Below are 18,083 nucleotides of genomic sequence, written 5' to 3'. Positions count from 1 at the left end.
AAGTAGGAGATCCAATATCATGGCAAGCTTTTATATACTCCTCATGTGGAGCGTTTACAGCCCGTAACGGCCGCAATGCCTTCTGGCGTTCAGAATTTGCATTCTCAAAAGCCAAAGATTGTAATAATAAATCTTGCACGTCTATTTGTGCTACAGCTCTTTGAATGGCTGCACGCAGTCTAGACAAGAAATCAGTGTAAGGCTCACCAGGCCCTTGCGTTAACTTAGTAAAAGATTGTGCTGTTTTTCCAGGGGGTTCCACTCGTAACCATGCTCGTAAACAACACATACGTATTTGAATGATTCGTAAATCATCAAATTGAGCTTGAGCTTGTAGATTACTAAATGCACCTGCTCCTGTTAATTCATCTAAAAGTGGCCCTGGAGGATTGCGGGCGGCATTAGTCCTTGCCATGGTTTCAGCTTCCTCTCTCCAAGTTTTAAACTGCATATATTGTCCAGGTTCAAGAACAGTTTTGGCAACCGCTTCCCAATCATGAGGAATTAACATGTTTTCAGTAGCATACCCAGACAAAAGTCCTTGAACATAATTAGAATGCATCCCATACGCATTAATGGCTTCTTTTAACATTTTTAAAATTTTTATATCATGATGGTTATAATCAACATTTACATATCCATTCGGAAATTGATCATTAGCAGGCATAACTTGTCTAACAATAGGGAAAGCAAAAAAGGATTCAGAATATTGCTTTTCTTGTTTATTCACCTCTTCTTCCAACAATATTCTATTAGATTCAGGTTTTAGAGGAAAGAGAAACTGACGAGAGTCTCCAACAGGATAAGCTGCTAATTCTAAAGGAGGAGCCGAAGGAATAGTAGGACATGGCTCCTGATATGAAGGAGTAGTAGTATTTATTTTCTTCCAGTTTAGTCATCAAATTTTTAAACTTTGAAAGTATATCAGAAATCTCATTCTGTTGAGAAAGTGGCATTTCATTTTGTTTGCTAACCTGTTCCCGATCTTTATTACCATCAGAAAAAGCCCCTTGATCACTGGAATCCGAAAAATCCTCTCATATCTCAGACACAAGGGGAGGAGGGGGCGGAGGAAGGTCCTCTATAGGAGACTCACGAAACAAAGTACGAAAAGCAGCAGAATGATCGGGAGCAGAATTCGGACGCTGAGGACGCGCCCCATTGTCACTTTCCGTTTCAGATTGTAATAGTTCCAGGGCAAGGGAAATTAATTTACAAAGAGACCAAACACGAACAGATACAGGGTCTCCATGCTGATGAGCTCTTCTTAAGGCTCGCATAACCTGTTTCCAAACTTTTAACTGGTTATGACCAGTAGGTTGAAACCAGTAACAATGTTTACGTACCAGCGCAAACAATTCATCAAAAGATTCCTGTTTCACTTTTACTCCTCAACTCCATAATAACTGTTTCAGGAGTTTACTATATTGAAATTCTACTGAATGGGAATTTCCCATTACAGTTACTCTACTGTTGCCGAAGGTTTCTCTTACTCTGAGCAGACCAATTTCCCCTTCGGTCCCGCGATCACGCGATTACTTACCTTCAGGTCCCTGTTCGGGCGCCAAATGTTGTAGTTTCTTAGGACAGGGCCGAAAGTAAGCTCATCACACGAGATGAATTGTGCCAAAGCACAGCAGTAGAGGGCTGCCGCTCGCTCAGGCAAAACAGCGCAGTCTGTCTTGCTGTGGTAACTTTTATTAACGCATTATCTAGATTTACACTTTAAGACTTGTTTTCTTAACATTTCAGAAGTGCCAAAGCAGCAACCTATGTTTTTATTAATTATACAAGCAATAATTGGCTTTCGTGAGCACCTGCCGTGCTTCGTCCTTGAGCGCAAGAACAGCACAAAGTTCCCACCATTATCCTGATTATACTGAAGTAGCACAAGGACATTTCTTTGCGTTCCCACCACTCTGATTATACTGAGGACATCTCATGGATCAGGGCCCAAAGCACTCAATGCTTCTTTTGCAGGTCCCCGGTTTGCCGGGGGGGGGGGGCGCTCGAAGCATTCAGAACTGTTCAAAACTCTGGCTTATTCGCGTGCCCCCGGTTTGCGGGGGGGGGGGCGCTCAAAGCAATCAGGACTGTTTGCAGTTCTGGCTTATTCGCCAGCCCCCAGTTTGCTGGGTGGGGGGGGGCTCATGGGTCACGTCTCCTTTCCATGTCCTCAGTTATCCCACTACAGGTTTGGCAGAAGCCTGAGGACAGGACAAGGCCAGACCATTTCTGGTCAAGCAAAAACTACCTTCCAAAACAAAAAGCCAGAGACTATTGCTTATCAAGAGATACCAAAAGACAGACGATGCCAACTCTCAAGCTAAGGCCAACAGACCCAACCATTAAGGAGGAGAGCACATTGTGGGGAGAAACAGACCAATTCAGATCAGCTCAACAACCAACAGGAAATAGCTCTTTCCAACCCAGACCTATACAACTGCCAAGCCCATAGTTTCCCAAAGAAGTACCACTCTCGAAAACACCTCAAGCAGCCAGCCTTTGGGTCCTGTTCAAAATGAGTGTAATAGCAGAGCTAAGAAAAACTTTAACAGAAATGAAGTCTCTAGCCAAGAACTCCAAACCAGGAACCAGAGTTCATGCTGGAGGGAGACTCTTACATGGTTCCCCTATGAACAGAACCTCACACAGTCACCTTAAAGAAAAACCCACACACAAGGAACGAAACCACCACAGCTTCTGTAGGGAATAACCCCATGGAATTCTTCTGGAAGTAGCCAATATAGTCCCTCTGAGAGGAGCCACCACAGGGCCTCTGAGAGATGTCGCAGTCCCTCTGAGAGGAGATGTCGCAGTCCCTCTGAGAGGAGATGTCGCAGTCCCTCTGAGAGGAGATGCCACAGTCCCTTTGAGAGATGTCACAGACTCTTTGAGAAAATCCGTCGCGGTCCCTCTGAGAGGAGAGGACACAGTGCTTCTGAGAGAAGACCGTACAGGCCCTCTGAAAGGGGCAGACACAGTCATTCTGAAGAGTGGACACAGTCCCTCTGAGAGGAGCCACCAAAGTCCCCTCAAGGAGAGACTCAAGCACAGCTCACCTAGCGAGAAGCCCAGATATAGTTTAGGTAAAGATTTCAGGAGTAACTCAAACATGTTTCCTAAAGACCACACCAAAAATCCCCAAGAGAGGGCAAGTTTGGAGGCCTGACGCTAGAAGATGGGAAGAGACCCGCCCCAGTTATTCATTGCCTCACTCAAGTCTCCACCAAGCTGCCTTTTCGTGGCTTCTTTCCTGCTCAGCCACTGGCTTCCACTTTCTGCGACCTCAGCAATAAAAAGAGTTTCTACCTGAGGGGAGGGAGGGAGGGAAGGCGGGAATGGCTCTGTCATTTCCCTAAGATAAATAAACGGGTAATAATTGACCTTCCTGTGCACCTAGAAAGACCACTCGTCGTGCCCGGTGGAGCATGGGGTCGTGGAGGGGCAAGAGAGGTAGTGCAGACGGAGGGAACGAGACGGACGGACTCCGAGGCCAAACAGCGGTTCAAACCACCAAGCCCCAATTTCCCGAGTCCCAAAGCGCACCCTCGGGGCGGGGTCTCAGAGGAAGTGTGTGGGGGGCGGGGGTGTCTGGGGGGTGGCTGGTCACGTGACTCGCCCTGCCGCAGCCCCCTCGGAAGCTGAGAGGCGGAAGTAGACGTTAGGCACGGGGCTCGCGGCGCGCCGACTCCACATCCGGGAGCGGAGAGGAGAGCGGAAGTGGCGTTGATCTGGCCGGAGCCCTTGGGTGAATTTGTTAGGCGTGGAGAGGCAGTGATGTCTTCCAGACTCGGTGCAGTGCCCGCCGTGAGTTTCTCGGTTTGACCGTTACGCTTTAGGGGTAGCGCTGTCGAGCCCGCCACACGCGGTCCCTCGCTTTTGTCCCCTGCTCAGAGTTGGTTTTATCAGAGCCCATCGCAGGCCCCACCCTTCTAGGTCAGATATACCAGCCCGCTCGTTTTTCCCCCCACTTCTGCTGCCCGATCCCCACCCCCTTGGACTCAGTTCCTCGTCAGATTGCCGTTAGTCTCTATTCCTTTTACATCCCCAATGCCTCCCATATCCGTTGTCCTCGCTTTCTGTCTCCCTTTTAGAGCTTCTTTCTAGGACAGGGCTTTGAGAATGGGGGAGATGAAGGCTCTAGCGTTGTCACCTGCCTTGACCCTGTAGGAAGATAGGGCGGCACATTTTTCATAAAAAGTCTTGCCTTCTTCCGTTTGAGGGAGTAGCCCCGGGAGAGCTTCATTTCTTGGCACAGGGGGATTCGTCTTTTTGTGGTTAAGGTTCAGAGGCCCCTAGCATTTACTCATGTGCTTGCAATTTGCTAGACCCCGGGACCCACATCCTTTAAGCAGCAGAGGAGCACGAGGATCGTGGGAGCTAAGAAGTAAGTGAGGTTTTGTGCGATCCATTTATAATTGTATCGCCAGCGCTGTCCAATAGAACTTCCCGTGATGATGAAAATGTTGTGTATCCGCACTGTCCAGTACTGTAGCCACTAGCCACGTATAACTGCTGAGCGCTTGAAATGTGGCTTACATCAGTGAGGAGCTGAATTTTAAATTGTATTTTAATTAATTTAAATAGCCACCTGTGACTAGTGGCCACCTGATTGGACAGTGCAGGTCTAATCCTAGTGTGGAGGAGGAAAACTTCGCTTGCAAAAAAAAAAAGTACGAATTATAATAAAAATGGAATGTGTGACTAAGTGTAGCCCTGCATTTCTTTAGACATCAAATATGTACTCATGAATACATTGATGAACTTGGGAAGGACTGATAAAAATGACTGTAAGCTACTTGGCTTCAAGACTGGTTTATCATATTGTTTACTGAATGTGCTAAGCTTTTCCATATTTGTTAATACAAAAAAGGTTCTTGTTAAGGAGATACTCATTGGAAGGGATTAATTCATTCATACAATATTTACTAAATATCTGCTTTGTGCCAGCTCTGTGGTAGGTTAGATACACAGACATGAAAAATACACAACTAAGGCTTCCCTGGTGGCGCAGTGGTTGAGAGTCCGCCTGCTGATGCAGGGGACATGGGTTCGTGCCCCGGTCTGGGAAGATCCCACATGCCGCGGAGCGGCTGGGCCCGTGAGCCGTGGCCATTGAGCCTGCGCATGTGGAGCCTGTGCTCCGCGACGGGAGAGGCCACAACAGTGAGACGCCTGCGTACCGCAAAAAAAAAATAAAAAAAAATATACAACTAAGAGACTAACCTATTTAGGCAAGGAGATCCACACAATACAGTGTAATGAAATTTTTTCTTTTTTTTTTTTTGCGGTACGCGGGCCTCTCACCGCTGTGGCTTCTTCCGTTGCGGAGCACAGGCTCCGGACGCGCAGGCGCAGCGGCCACGGCTCACGGGCCCAGCCGCTCCGCGGCGTGCGGGATCCTCCCGGACCGGAGCACGAACCCGTGTTCCCCGTATCGGCAGGCGGACCCTCAACCACTGCGCCACCAGGGAAGCCCCTAATGAAATGTTTTTAAACAGGAATTTAGTATAGCCTTTGGGGAAGGGGAGTGATATTTGGAAGGGAAGGGTTGCCAGAGCAAATCACTCCTAAACAGACTTGGAAGTCAAGGAATAATACAGTTAGCCAGAAGGAAAAGGGTTTTGTTTTGTTTTTTTGTTTGTTTTTGTTTTTCAGAAGAAATAACAGAATGTGAATGGGTAAAAGGATTTAATGGAATAGCAAGTGGGTAACTGTTCAGAAATGTAAAGATTAATGGGCCCTCATCTATTAATCAGAATCATTGGAGTTAGGGCATCAGAATCCTTATTTTTAACTGGACTCCTAGGACATTGTGAAGTTTGAGAATCCTCCATGAGAAATGAGACTAGAAGAGAGTAGAGGATGAAACCGTGGAAAACATCAGTATTTAAGGATTGGGTAGAATAAAAAAAGGCTGCAAAGGATACTGAGATGAATGTAAAATACTTTTTAATGAAATCTAAATATTTGCACCTGGAGAGTGAACTAGGGGCTCTTAAAAATTCTTGGTAGATCAGAAAGGAGTTGAAAATAGGTTAAACTTCTCATCTTTGTGATCTGAAGCTGAGACTGAAAGTACCACACACAACAGGTTATTTTAAAGTAACTACAATTATGATAGTTATTGTATGAGCCAAAAGCTTTTTCTTGTCATATTTATGGAAAGAGAAGTTTGAGATTAATCTGGGTTTTTTTGTTTGTTTGTTTGTTTTTTTTGCGGTACGCTGGCCTCTCACAATTGTGGCCTCTCCCGTTGCGGGGCACAGGGTCCGGACGTGCAGACTCAGCGGCCATGGCTCACAGGCCCAGCCGCTCCACGGCATGTGGGATCTTCCCGGACCGGGGCACGAACCCATGTTCCCTGCACTGGCAGGCGGACTCTCAACCACTACGCCACCAGGGAAGCCCAATCTGGTTTTTAACAAATAATCAAATACCCTGAGTTGATAGGTAGTGTAAAATACTTGAGAATTGTTTTTGTTGAGTCCTTTAAAAATAAAAGAGAGCTGGAGGGAGGGATTCCCTATCCACGTTGACTTAATCCCCAAGATGTTAAAACTGTTGATTTTTTTTTTCACTAAACTCGTGCTTATTCATGAGCAGGGAGGTCGGTATATCCAAGTCCTACATTGACAGCAAAGAAATTTCTTTGAGGACAGTTTCCTAAGAGGAGTCAGATGGGACTTGACTCTTAATGGCCTGTTGATACTATCAAGTCTTTCTAGTACAGATAGTTCCCATTGTTTGGGATGGTGTTTTAGCCCTAGAGGACAGCCAGTTCCCACTAAAATTTTTTTATACCTTCATTGAGGTATAATTGAAGTACAATAGACTGCATATATTTATACAATAAGTATATTGTATACATATACAGATATATGTATACAATATCTTCATCTTTGACATATGTAAGTACCCATGAAACTGTCACCACAATCAAGATAACATTTCCATCTCTCCCAAAAGTTTTTTCACGTCCCTTTGCAATTCATTCCTCCCTCCACTCCTGTCCCCAGACACCCCCTGACCTGTTTTCTGTCACTGTACAGTGGTTTGCATGTTCTGGGATTTTCTATAAATGAAATCAGACATTGTGTCCTCTTTTTGCATGATTTGTTTCACTCAGAATAATGTTTTTTTTTTTTTTTTTTGTGGTACGTGGGCCTCTCACTGTTGTGGCCTCTACCGTTGCGGAGCACAGGCTCCGGACGCGCAGGCTCAGCGGCCATGGCTCACGGGCCCAGCCGCTCCGCGACATGTGGGATCCTCCCGGACTGGGGCACGAACCTGTGTCCCCTGCATCAGCAGGCGGACTCTCAACCACTGTGCCACCAGGGAAGCCCAGAATAATGATTTTGAATGAAGAATAGTTTTTGTTGCTAAACAGAATTCGATTATGGATATAACATAGTTTGTTTAGCCATCTATCTTTTTTTTTTTTTTTTTTTTTTAGCCATCTATCTTGAGGGACATTTGGGTTATTCTCAGTGTGGAGGTATTACAGTAAAACTGCTGTGAACATTCATGGGCAAGTCTCTGTGTGGAAAAATATTTTTGTTTCTTTTGATAAATACTTAACACAGTATTTATTTATTAAGATGGAATTTACCATCTTAGGTTGATTGGGTCCGACGTCAGGAGAATGTTTCACTTTTTAAGAAATTGTCAGTCTTCCAAATTGGCGGTATTATTTTACATTCCTACCAGCAGTGTAGGAGAGTAAGTCTCTAATTTTAGCTAATTTAATGGGTGTATAATTGTGTTTCATTGTGGTTTTAATGAGAATTTTCCTGATGAATAGTGGTGTAAAACATCTGTTCATGTGCTTATTGGCCATTCATATATCTTTTTTTGTCAAGTGTGTTGATGTCTTTTGCCACCCCCCCAAAAAAAAAAATTGTGTTTTCTCTCACTGTTAAATTGTATAATTTAATTTTTTAAAAATATTTTCTGAACACAGTTCTTTTGTTATATGTGTCTTGAATATTTCCTCGTCAGTGGTTTGCATTTCATTTTCTTAATGGTGTCTTTTGAAGAGCCAAAGTTTTAAATTTATCATTAAAAATAATAAAAATTTTATCATTTTTTCCTTTTATGTTTCATGCTATTTGTATTCTATTTAAGAAAACTTTGCCATCCCTAATTGCAAAGATTTTTTCCTTTGCTTTCTTCCAGAAGTTTTATAGGTTTTACATTCAGGTCTATGGCTCATGTAGAGTTAATGTGTATGTATGGTGTGTTATAAAGGTCAATATTAATTTCTTTCCATTTGTATATCCAGTTGTTGAAAAGACGATCCTTTCCCTGTTCAGTTGCCTTGGCATCTTTGTTAAAAATCAATTGAACATGTATAGGTGGCGGTCTGTTTCTGGACTTTCATTATTCTCTTCCATTAATGTGTATGTCTATCTTTTTGCCAATACTAAACTGTTTTGATACTGTAGCATTAGAGTAAGTCCTGAAATCAGATAAGGTAAGTCATCTAACTTTGTTGTTTTTTTCAAGATTGTTTCAGCTATTATATTTTCTTGGCCTTTTTATATATATTCTACAATCAGTTTGTTATTTCTATAAAAGAAGCATGCTGGAGTATTGATTGGTATATGTATTGAATCTATAGGTCGATTTAGGGAGAATTGCCGTTTTAACAATATTGAATTTTCTGATTTATGAGCATGTTACATTTTTCCATTTATTTAGGTCCTCTTCAATTTCTCTCACCAGTGAGTTGTAGTTTTCATTGTAAAATTCTTGGATGGCTTTTGTTAGATTTGTTTCTAGGTTCCTAGATTTGTTCCTAGGTTCCTGTGTTTTTTGTTATTGTAAATGCTATTGTTTTTACAAGTTCATCTTCTCGTTGCTTGTTGCTGGTAGCTAAGAGTACACTTGTTAAAAAAATATTTATTTATTTGGTTGTGCTGGGTCTTAGTTGCTGCAGGCGAGCTCCTTAGTTGCGGTTCGCAGGCTTCTTAGTTGCAGCACATGGGCTCCTTAGTTGCAGCCGGTGGGCTCCTTAGTTGTGGCATGTGAACTCTTAGTTGCAGCATGAATGTGGGATCTAGTTCTCTGACCAGGGATCAAACCCGGGCCCCCTGCATTGGGAGCGTGGAGTCTTGACCACTGCGCCACCAGGGAAGTCCCACAATTGATTTTTGTATTTTAGCCTTATATCCTGTCACTTGCTAAATTCATTTTTAAAAAATTAATTAATTAATTTTTTGGCTGTGTTGGGTCTTTGTTGCTGCGCTCAGACTTTCTCTAGTTGTGGTGAGCAGGGGCTACTCTTCATTGTGGTGTGTGGGCTTCTCATTGTGGTGGCTTCTCTTGTTGCAGAGCCCTGGCTCTAGGGCACACGGGCTTCAGTAGTTGTGGCACGTGAGCTCAGTAGTTGTGGCTTGCGGGCTCTAGAGCACAGGCTCGGTAGTTGTAGTGCACGGGTTTAGTTGCTCCGTGGCATGTGGGATCTTCCTGCACTAGGGATCGAACCCGTGTCCCCTGCACTCTTAACCACTGCACCACCAGGGAAGTCCCTCAATTCATTTTTAATTCTAGTAATTATTTCATATATTTTCTGAGATTATCTTTGTAAACAAACTGAATAAAATCTGTTAAAAAAATCTGCAAGTAGGGGCAGTTATACTTTTTTCCTTCTGATCTTTATGCCTCCAGTTTCTTCTTATGTCAGTTTGGTAAGTTGTAGTTTTTAAGAAATTTGTTCATCTTAATTTGTCAGTTTTTTTGGCATAAAGTTTTTCGAAGTATTCTCATTATTTTAATGTCTGTATGATGTATAATAATAACCCCTCTTTCATTTCTGACATTGGTATTTGTGGTATCTTTGGTATCTTTTTTTCTTGATCAGTCTAGCTACAGTGTTGTCAATTTTGTGATCTTTTCAAAGAACCAGATTTTCTGTAAAGTCTGTTTCCTAATTTGTGAATTTCTCCTTTTTATTATGTTCTTCCTTCTATTTCTTTGGGCTTACTTTGCTCTTCTTTTTAAGGTACCTTAAGATGAAATCTTAACTTATTGATTTTAGATCTTCTTTTCTAACATAAGCATTTACAGTTTTAAGTTTCCTTCTAAGTACTGCTTTAGTTCCATCCCACAAATTTTGATATGTATATTTTTGTTGTTATTCACTTAAAATATTTTTGAATTTCCTTTGTGATTTCATTTTTGACCCATGAATTATTTAGAATTGGATTCTTTAATTGCCAGATTTATTTTTTATTTTAGATACCTTGCTATTCTTGATTTCTAATTTAATTCTGATGTGGTCAGAGAACACATGTATGATTTTCATCTTTTTAGGTTTAAAGTTTATAGCCCAGTATATGATCTGTCTTGTGAATGCACAGTGTGCTCTTGAAAAGAAAGTATATCCCAGGGCTTCCCTGGTGGCGCAGTGGTTGAGAGTCCGCCTGCCGATGCAGGGCACATGGGTTCGTGCCCTGGTGTGGGAAGATCCCACAGGCCAGTGAGCCATGGCCACTGAGCCTGCACGTCCGGAGCCTGTGCTCCGCAACGGGAGAGGCCACAACAGTGAGAGGCCCGTGTATCAAAAAAAAAAAAAAAAGAAAGAAAGTATATCCCATAGTGTTGGATGTAGTGTTCTATAAATGTCAGCTACAGCAAAGTGGCTAATAGTGTAGTTCAGATCTTCTGTGTCTTTACTCAATTTTTGTCTAGTCTGTCAGTTCCTAAGAGGAGGAGGACTTAAAATTTCTGGTAAGATTGTAGAATTGTCTACTTTTCTTTTTCTATCAGTTTTGCTTTGTGTGCTTTGAGCCTCTGTTGTTAGACACATGCAGTGAGTAATTATGTCTTCCTGATGATTTGTCATTTTAATTATTATGAAGTGTCCCTTTTTATCTCTGGTAATACTCTTTGTCTTGAAGTCTATTTTATCTGATATTAAAATGGCCACTCCAGCCTTCTTGTGTTTGCTGATGGCATGGTATAATTTTTTCATCTTTTTACTTCCAATGTACATATGTCTTTATATTTAAATAAAGTGTGCCTCTGTAGGCAGCATATACTAGGATATTGCTTTCTTATTTACTCTCTCAATCTCTGACTTCTAACTGGAGTATTTAGACCGTAAACATTTTAATTAATTATTGCATGGTTGGATTTAGGTCTACCGTTTAATTATTTGTTCTCTCTACTCTGTTTTTTCCTCTGTACCTTCTTTTGGATTATTTAAATGTTTAGTGTGCCATTTTAATTTATCTATTTGATTTTGGCTCTCTCTCTGGCTCCCCCCTCCCTTTTTTTTTCCTTTGAGGGGGAGGTTTGGTAGTAGTTGCTCTAGGAATTACAATATATACCTACCCTTTCATCATCTACTTAGAGTTAAAATACTACCACTTTGCTTAAATGTAGAAGCCTTAGATTCCTTTAACCCCATACCTGCTGACCATTAAATTATAGCTGTCATATATATTACATCTACATTTATTGAAAACCTTACCAGATAATGCTAAAATTTTGCTTTAAAGAGTTTTTAATATTTACCTGGCTGTTTGCCATTTCTCTTGCTCTTTCTTCATTCTTAAAAATCCAGATTTCTCTCTGGTGTCATTTTTCCTTCAGCTGGAATTATTTCCCTTAGCATTTTTCATAGAGCAGTCTGCTGACAACAAATTTTCTTAGTTTTTCTTCATCTGAAGAAATATTCCTAAAGGCTATTTTCACTGAATATGGAATTTTGGATTGATAAATCTTTTCTCTCAGGATTTTAAAGGTGTTGTTGTGCTGTCTTGGTTTCTGTTGAGAAATTCACAATCATTTGAATAATATGTCATTTTTTTCTAGCTGGTTTCTGGATTTTTAAAAAATCTTCAGTTTTAAACAGTTTCATTAAGATATATCTAGGTGTGTTTTTCTATTGAGTGTTTGTTGAGCTCCTTAAATCTGTAAATTTAAGTTTTTCATTAAATTTGGGGGATTTTTCCACCATTATTTTTTTCAAAAAATTTTCCTCAATCTCTCTTTCCTCTTCTTCTGGGATTACAACTATGCTTAAGTTAGATCTTTGATATTGACACCGCAGGTTGTTGGGGCTCTGTTGACTGTTTTTCAGTCTTTTGTCCTCTTTGTTCTTCAGATTGGATAATTTCTATTGATCTGTCTTCAAGTTCATAGATTCTTTCTTCTGCTGTCTCCATTCTATTACTAGCCCATCCAGTGAGTTTTTATTTTATTTGTTACTTTTCAGTTTTAAAATTAATTTGTTCTTTTTTATGATTTCTATTTTTCTGCTGATAATTCCTACATTTTCCTTCATTTCCAGTGTTTTCCTTTCTATCGTGGAGCATAATTATAATAGCTGCTTTAAAGGCTTTGATAGTTCCAACATCTGCATCATCTTCCAACATCTGTTTATCATCTGTCCTTTGAGAATTGCTCACATTTTCCTGGTTCTTTGTGAATTGCATAATTTTGGAATTTATTCTCAAGATTGTGAATGTTATTTGTGTAGACCATGGGTCTTTTTAGGATCTTCTAGGGATTGTTGCTGTTTTTATTTTAGCAGGTAACCTGTTTAGGTTCAGACCATAAATTCTGTCCTACTTTCTGAAGGCATTGGTTCAGTGGAACTGAGGTTCCATTCTTTTGAGTCTTTTCTGTGATGGTTTAGAGCTCAGGGGTTAGTTTGAGGCTTTTTCAGGTTTTTCAAATCTTGTTTCAGTTCTCCAAGCTTTTGATACATTGGTTTGGATCTGTCTCACAGTAGTAGCTCAGGGGTTAGGCTGAGAGTTGTGTAGTTTGTTTAAATCTTATTTCACTTTCAAAGTCTTTGCTAAGCTGGTTTGGGTGTATCCTCCGCACATACATAGCTCAAGTTAAGCTGTGATTTGTGTGGATTTGTACACAGAAATATGAGGTCACCTTCTTTGCCTGTCTCTTCTCCATGATTCCCCCACATTCTCTAGTCTATAGAGACCCCTTTTCTTGGTTTCTAAGGCCAGAAAGATGGAGTTTCTATGAGAATTTAGGCTGCCCATGCTGGTCTGTGAGTGGGGGGCCACCCTTGTTGCAAAGCTGCATGTGAGAGAAAAAAAAAACTGGGAAACATACCCCATGTGACTCACTTCTCCCAGTTTTAACTGTTCTCCACAATCCACCTGCTTTTGTTTACTTTTTGAGGTCCAGAGTTTTTAGTTGTAATCAGCAAGAGGAATGGGCCATAGTGGGTGTGTGCCACTGTGCCGGAACCAGGACATCTCTGTATTAAATTTGTAATATTGGACCTCGTGTACAGAGCTGAGAATCAATTTTCCCTTTTTGTAGCATACTGACTTTGTAAGTTCCTGTTATTTTTTGTTTTCCCTATCCCCACATCCATCCCCTTCCTCCCAGAGACAACCATACTAACAAGTTTGATATTTGTCCTTAAATATTTATGAGTCCTCATAAAATAGCTAGTGCCGTTTACTTGTGTAATTGTTTTTAATTTACTGAATTGACATTGTAGTGTACATCTTGTTCTGTTTTTTTTTTTTATTGAACAGTATGCTTTTTAGTTATGTTCGTATCTCTAGATGTGTAGAAATGGTTTATTGCTTCTAACAGCTACATAATATTCCTTGGCAGGCATCTATCACATTTTACTTTTATTTATTCCTAAGAATGGTCACCTTTGTTACTTCCAACTACCTGCTACCACAAACCTCTATGTGTAATTGTTACCAACTGTACCTCTAAAGTGTTGTCTTGAATCTGTCAGTTTATCATCTCTACTACGAAACCTTAGTTCAAGCTCAAGCTTTCATCATCTCTTATCCGTACTATTGCAATAAACTGCTAACTCTTCTCCTTTCTTTCACTCATCCTCCATGGGTCATCTTTTATACAGCATCCAGAGTGTGACATTTCTAAACCATAAATCTAAGGCAGGCCTCACACAGTTAAGTTAGCTGGAAGAGGAGTGTCTCAGAGATCTGTGGACTCCACTTTGAGAACTGCTGCTCTACCACACTTTGAGCTATCTAGAAGATACTTTGTCACTACTCAGTAATGTTTGTTGACTACATACTGACTGGTCTTAGATTTAGAAGTTTGGATCCAGCCGTATACCAGACTTCTGGCCAGCTTAACTCAGACAAGATAGCACCCTTCCTTTAGCTATGGGATCTAAGTATCAAGTTGCCTAAGCAAGACAGGGTGCCCTGACATCAAGGTGTAGTGGTTACTGTTCCTCTGCCAGAGGAATAGGGAGGCCTGGACACACCTGCTTACAGATCCAGGGCATCTTCTAAAGGGTCATGGAACACCCTATTTTACTACTTTCTTTTCATTGATGGATTTAGGAAGGAATGCCTACTTGGGCTATAGAATGATCATTTACGTGGACTGTTTATGCTTTCTGATTATAGTGAAGTATAATAATAATTATGTATATTGTACTAGGTCAACTAATTTGTTAGAAAATTACAATCTAAATTGTTTTTATTATCAGGCTTCTTCATTTTTTGCACAGGTAACCAACTTGGTTATCTTCTTATGATGTAATATAAGTAATAGAAACTTTACTCCAGACCCTCCTTTGTGGTATTTATCTTTGTGTCCTGTTAGTAGCAGGACCCAGTGCTCCATAAAGGATAATAGTTTCCAGTACACTATCCCTCATGATGACTCCTTAAGCGGCTCATCATCTGCTTCTTCGTGTGAACTGGTGAGTGATTTTCCAGCCTCCTTCCGAAAGTCTGCCTACTGGATGAAGATGAGAAGGATCAAGCCAGCTGCTACTTCCCATGTTGAAGGTATCAGTATCAGTATCTTATTCCAAAGACAGGGAACTCTCTAAAGTTATATTTGAGGTATCTGTTGTAAATGGCTCTTAAAGTATTAAGTACCACATATGTGTTCCTTATTAGTGGTTGAATTTTTATTTTTATTTTTTTTGGCGATGCCACTTGGCTTGTGGGATCTTAGTTCCCCAACCAGGGATTGAACCTGGGCCATGGCAGTGAAAGCGCCAAGTCCTAACCAGTGGACCGCCAGAGAAGTCCCCTGAAATTTTTTTTAAGGTGTTAGGCTGTCATATACTCTTAGCTTCATGAACTGTCCCTCTGTTTTACTGAGTGAAATTCTGCTGATCTTACTCCTCTAGGTTATATGGTATAGCCTTTCCTCTTCATACGAATTGAACTTTCTTTCCCGTTGTTCTAGTTTGATCCTCTGTTGAGGGTTTAGGCGCTAGTGTAAGGATTATTCTAAGTGGAATTTATTAGTGGTTATAGTCTGAAGGGTTCTTAGTAGCCCTTTATCTTGAACAGTTAGCCTCAAATCAGGATCAAACAAATCACACTGCCTGAAGGATCTTATTTTTCATAGGGAACAGTTGATCACTTGGGATGGAGAACAGTACAAAAGGAAAAGGGGAGATTGAGTCAGTTAATGAAAAATTATACCAACTTCCCTAAAAATGTTACAAACACTTCTCTAAGACCTGTGCTTGCTGATAATCTTTCTCTTTGGTGGTCTTGTGATTGATGATTTGAAGATGGGCGTAGATGTTCTCATATAAACCATACTGGAATTTTGTTTTGTTTTCTTATGTTATTTCAGGGTCAGGTGGAGTATCAGCCAAAGGAAAAAGGAAACCCAGGCAGGAAGAAGATGAAGACTATCGAGAATTTCCTCAGAAGAAGCATAAGCTTTATGGTAAGGGAGTAACTTTATTAATTCTTTTTCACTGTGTGCCTGGGCTTTATTCTCTGAAGGTGAAAGGGAGAGGGACCTTAGATTTTGGCCCTTAAGCACTTTTGAGCCCTTTGAATTTTTTGGCAAGGAATGGCCTCCATCCTGCCTTTGTTTTTTTGCTTTTTTTTTAATTTTGGCTACGCTGGATCTTCGTTGCGGCGCACGGGCTTCTCTAGTTGTAGCGTGTGGGCTCTCTAGTTGTGGCGCATGGGCTTCTCTGGTTGAGGCTCACGGGCTCTAGAGCTCGCAGGCTCAGTAGTTGTAGCATGCGGGCTCTCTAGTTGCAGCGTGTAGGCTTAGTTGCGGTATGTGGGATCTTAGTTCCCTGACCAGCGATTGAACCCAGGCCCCTTGCATTGGGAGCACGGAGTCTTAACCACTGGACCACCAGGGAAGTGCCCCCATCCTGCCTTATTTTACCGTTTTCTTCTGTCATGACTTAAGGGAGTCATTTGGTTGAGGGAGTGGGGCCTAGGGTGTTGAGAAGAAGAGGAAAGAGATTTTGGTGCTAGAGAGGGGTCAGAAAAGGTGATGTGTTGGGCTTCAAGTTTCTGTCTTGCGTCAGGGAGGAAGCAACGGCCTAAAACTCAGCCTAATCCCAAAGCCCAGGCTCGTCGTATTCGGAAGGAACCACCAGCTTATGCAGCAGGTATGCTTTCTGTTGGAAGCTTTTTGAGATCTAGTTCTCTCATTCTGTCTTTTTTGTTGTTGTTGGTAAAGGAATGATGTACCAAAGCATTTTTTTAGGGAGGCGCTTATTAAGTGCATGGCTTTGGAGGTCAGTCATGTTTGTTCAAGTTTTGGCTCTTCATTAATTTTTTGACCTGCCTCTTAATTTCTGCAAACTTCAGTTTCCTTGTCTCTAAATAGGAATAATAAAGGCAGTCAGAATTGTTGTGAAAATTAAATGGGATAAAAACATTTAACAAAGTCTCAGGCACATAGGAAACACTTAGCAAACTGATTGTTATATATCTCAGTATCCCATTCTTATATGCTACTATGAAAAATATTACCCATTGACAGTTATATGTCAGTAAAACTGGGAAAAAAATTATTGCTCATTTCTCTAAGCCACTGGGCTTTGGAGTGGTTGTTGGATGGTTTTGATCGTGGGGAATTGAGTAGGAGTTTCAGAAACTCTTCACTGTCTGAAAAAAATTATTTCTAGAAGTTATATATAGCAAGAGTCTTTCCCCCAGGAAGAGGAAAAGCCACTTTATGATACTTTTCCTAAAATCTGGGATTGTGCTTTTTGTTTCTGGAGAATACTGCAAATTGTAAGTGTTCCTTTCTCTCCTTTGTAGGCAGTTTAGAGGAGCAGTGGTACTTAGAAATTGTGGATAAAGGCAGTGTCTCCTGTCCTACCTGCCAGGCAGTGGGGAGAAAGACCATAGAGGGCTTAAAGAAACACATGGAAAACTGCAAACAGGTTAGATATTTTGTGGCATTTCATAACTGTTATGACTTTTTACCCAAACTTTAAACCTCTGGCACTGTGTTGGATATGCTGATTATTGTGGAGAAGAGGCAGCATTGTGTCATAGAGAAAACAGACTCTGGAGTCTGACAGACTTGGGTTTGAATCTTCATTCAGGTACTTACTAGTTGTGTCATTTAGCTTTTTATGTGTGGACCTCAGTTTTCTCATTTATAAAGTAGAGATAGTTACTACCTTGTGTAGTCCATGAGAGGATAAAAAAAGAAATATTACATGCCAAGTGCCTACCCCATTACTTGGCAAATACTGGCACTCAGTAAATGGTAGTTCTTATTATTTTGAAAATGAATAGCCTTTACCTCTTTGCCCTTGAGGACATGACAATGAGCTTTTGGGATTTTGAGATTCATTGACTATTATAGAATTTGGGAAATAAAGGAGATACAGACCAGAGCAGTTGAATAGGACTTTGTGACATTCTGTTTCTCTGTTGAACAGCCTGACCCTGAGCAGTGTTTTTTCCTTGTAGGAAATGTTCACTTGTCATCATTGTGGGAAACAACTTCGTTCACTGGCAGGGATGAAGTATCATGTCATGGCAAATCATAATAGCTTGGTAAGAGTGTGTTCTGTGCTGTGTGAGCCTATGTGGTATTTGGATGCCTTTACTTGGATGAATGTAGATAAATCAGTGGAGATGGCTAAGGCTCTGGGACTTCATGGGATGTTAAGTAAGAATACCCTTTAGATAGAAGAGTTACACACAATGAAATGTGGATACATAGGTATTTGTGTTTAGGTTAGCCCAAAGGTTCATACCCTGGGAGGTAGAGGCTTTGAACTCTTAGCTCCTTTACATTCACTTCACTGTTTAGGAGAAGATGGAGAAAGCCAGGAGTCAGATAACTTAGATTTCATGGGC

General features: G+C 41.1%; 1 protein-coding gene across 4 annotated transcripts in view; it reads left to right on the top strand.

Moving 5' to 3' along the window:
- Nucleotides 1-3,677: 3,677 nt before the first annotated feature.
- Nucleotides 3,678-18,083, top strand: part of ZNF512 (zinc finger protein 512) — a 35,252-nt gene continuing 20,846 nt past the window's right edge. Inside the window, exons 1-7 of one of the 4 annotated variants that reach the window (XM_030858095.2) lie at nt 3,678-3,810; nt 4,332-4,390; nt 14,593-14,777; nt 15,586-15,681; nt 16,286-16,369; nt 17,028-17,152; nt 17,691-17,777. In XM_030858095.2, coding sequence (XP_030713955.1) covers nt 3,781-3,810; nt 4,332-4,390; nt 14,593-14,777; nt 15,586-15,681; nt 16,286-16,369; nt 17,028-17,152; nt 17,691-17,777 — 666 coding nt within the window. In that variant the 5' untranslated portion in view covers nt 3,678-3,780. Of the gene's footprint in view, nt 3,811-4,331; nt 4,391-14,589; nt 14,778-15,585; nt 15,682-16,285; nt 16,370-17,027; nt 17,153-17,690; nt 17,778-18,083 lie in introns of all 4 variants that reach the window. The other 3 variants (XM_030858094.2, XM_030858097.2, XM_070046834.1) reach the window with 3 other exon arrangements.

This window comes from Globicephala melas, chromosome 12, assembly GCF_963455315.2.
Source record: "Globicephala melas chromosome 12, mGloMel1.2, whole genome shotgun sequence".
Classification (NCBI taxonomy): Eukaryota; Metazoa; Chordata; class Mammalia; order Artiodactyla; family Delphinidae; genus Globicephala; species Globicephala melas.
The sequence above is the reverse complement of the archived record's forward strand: the minus strand, read 5'-3'. Positions and strand labels throughout refer to the sequence as shown.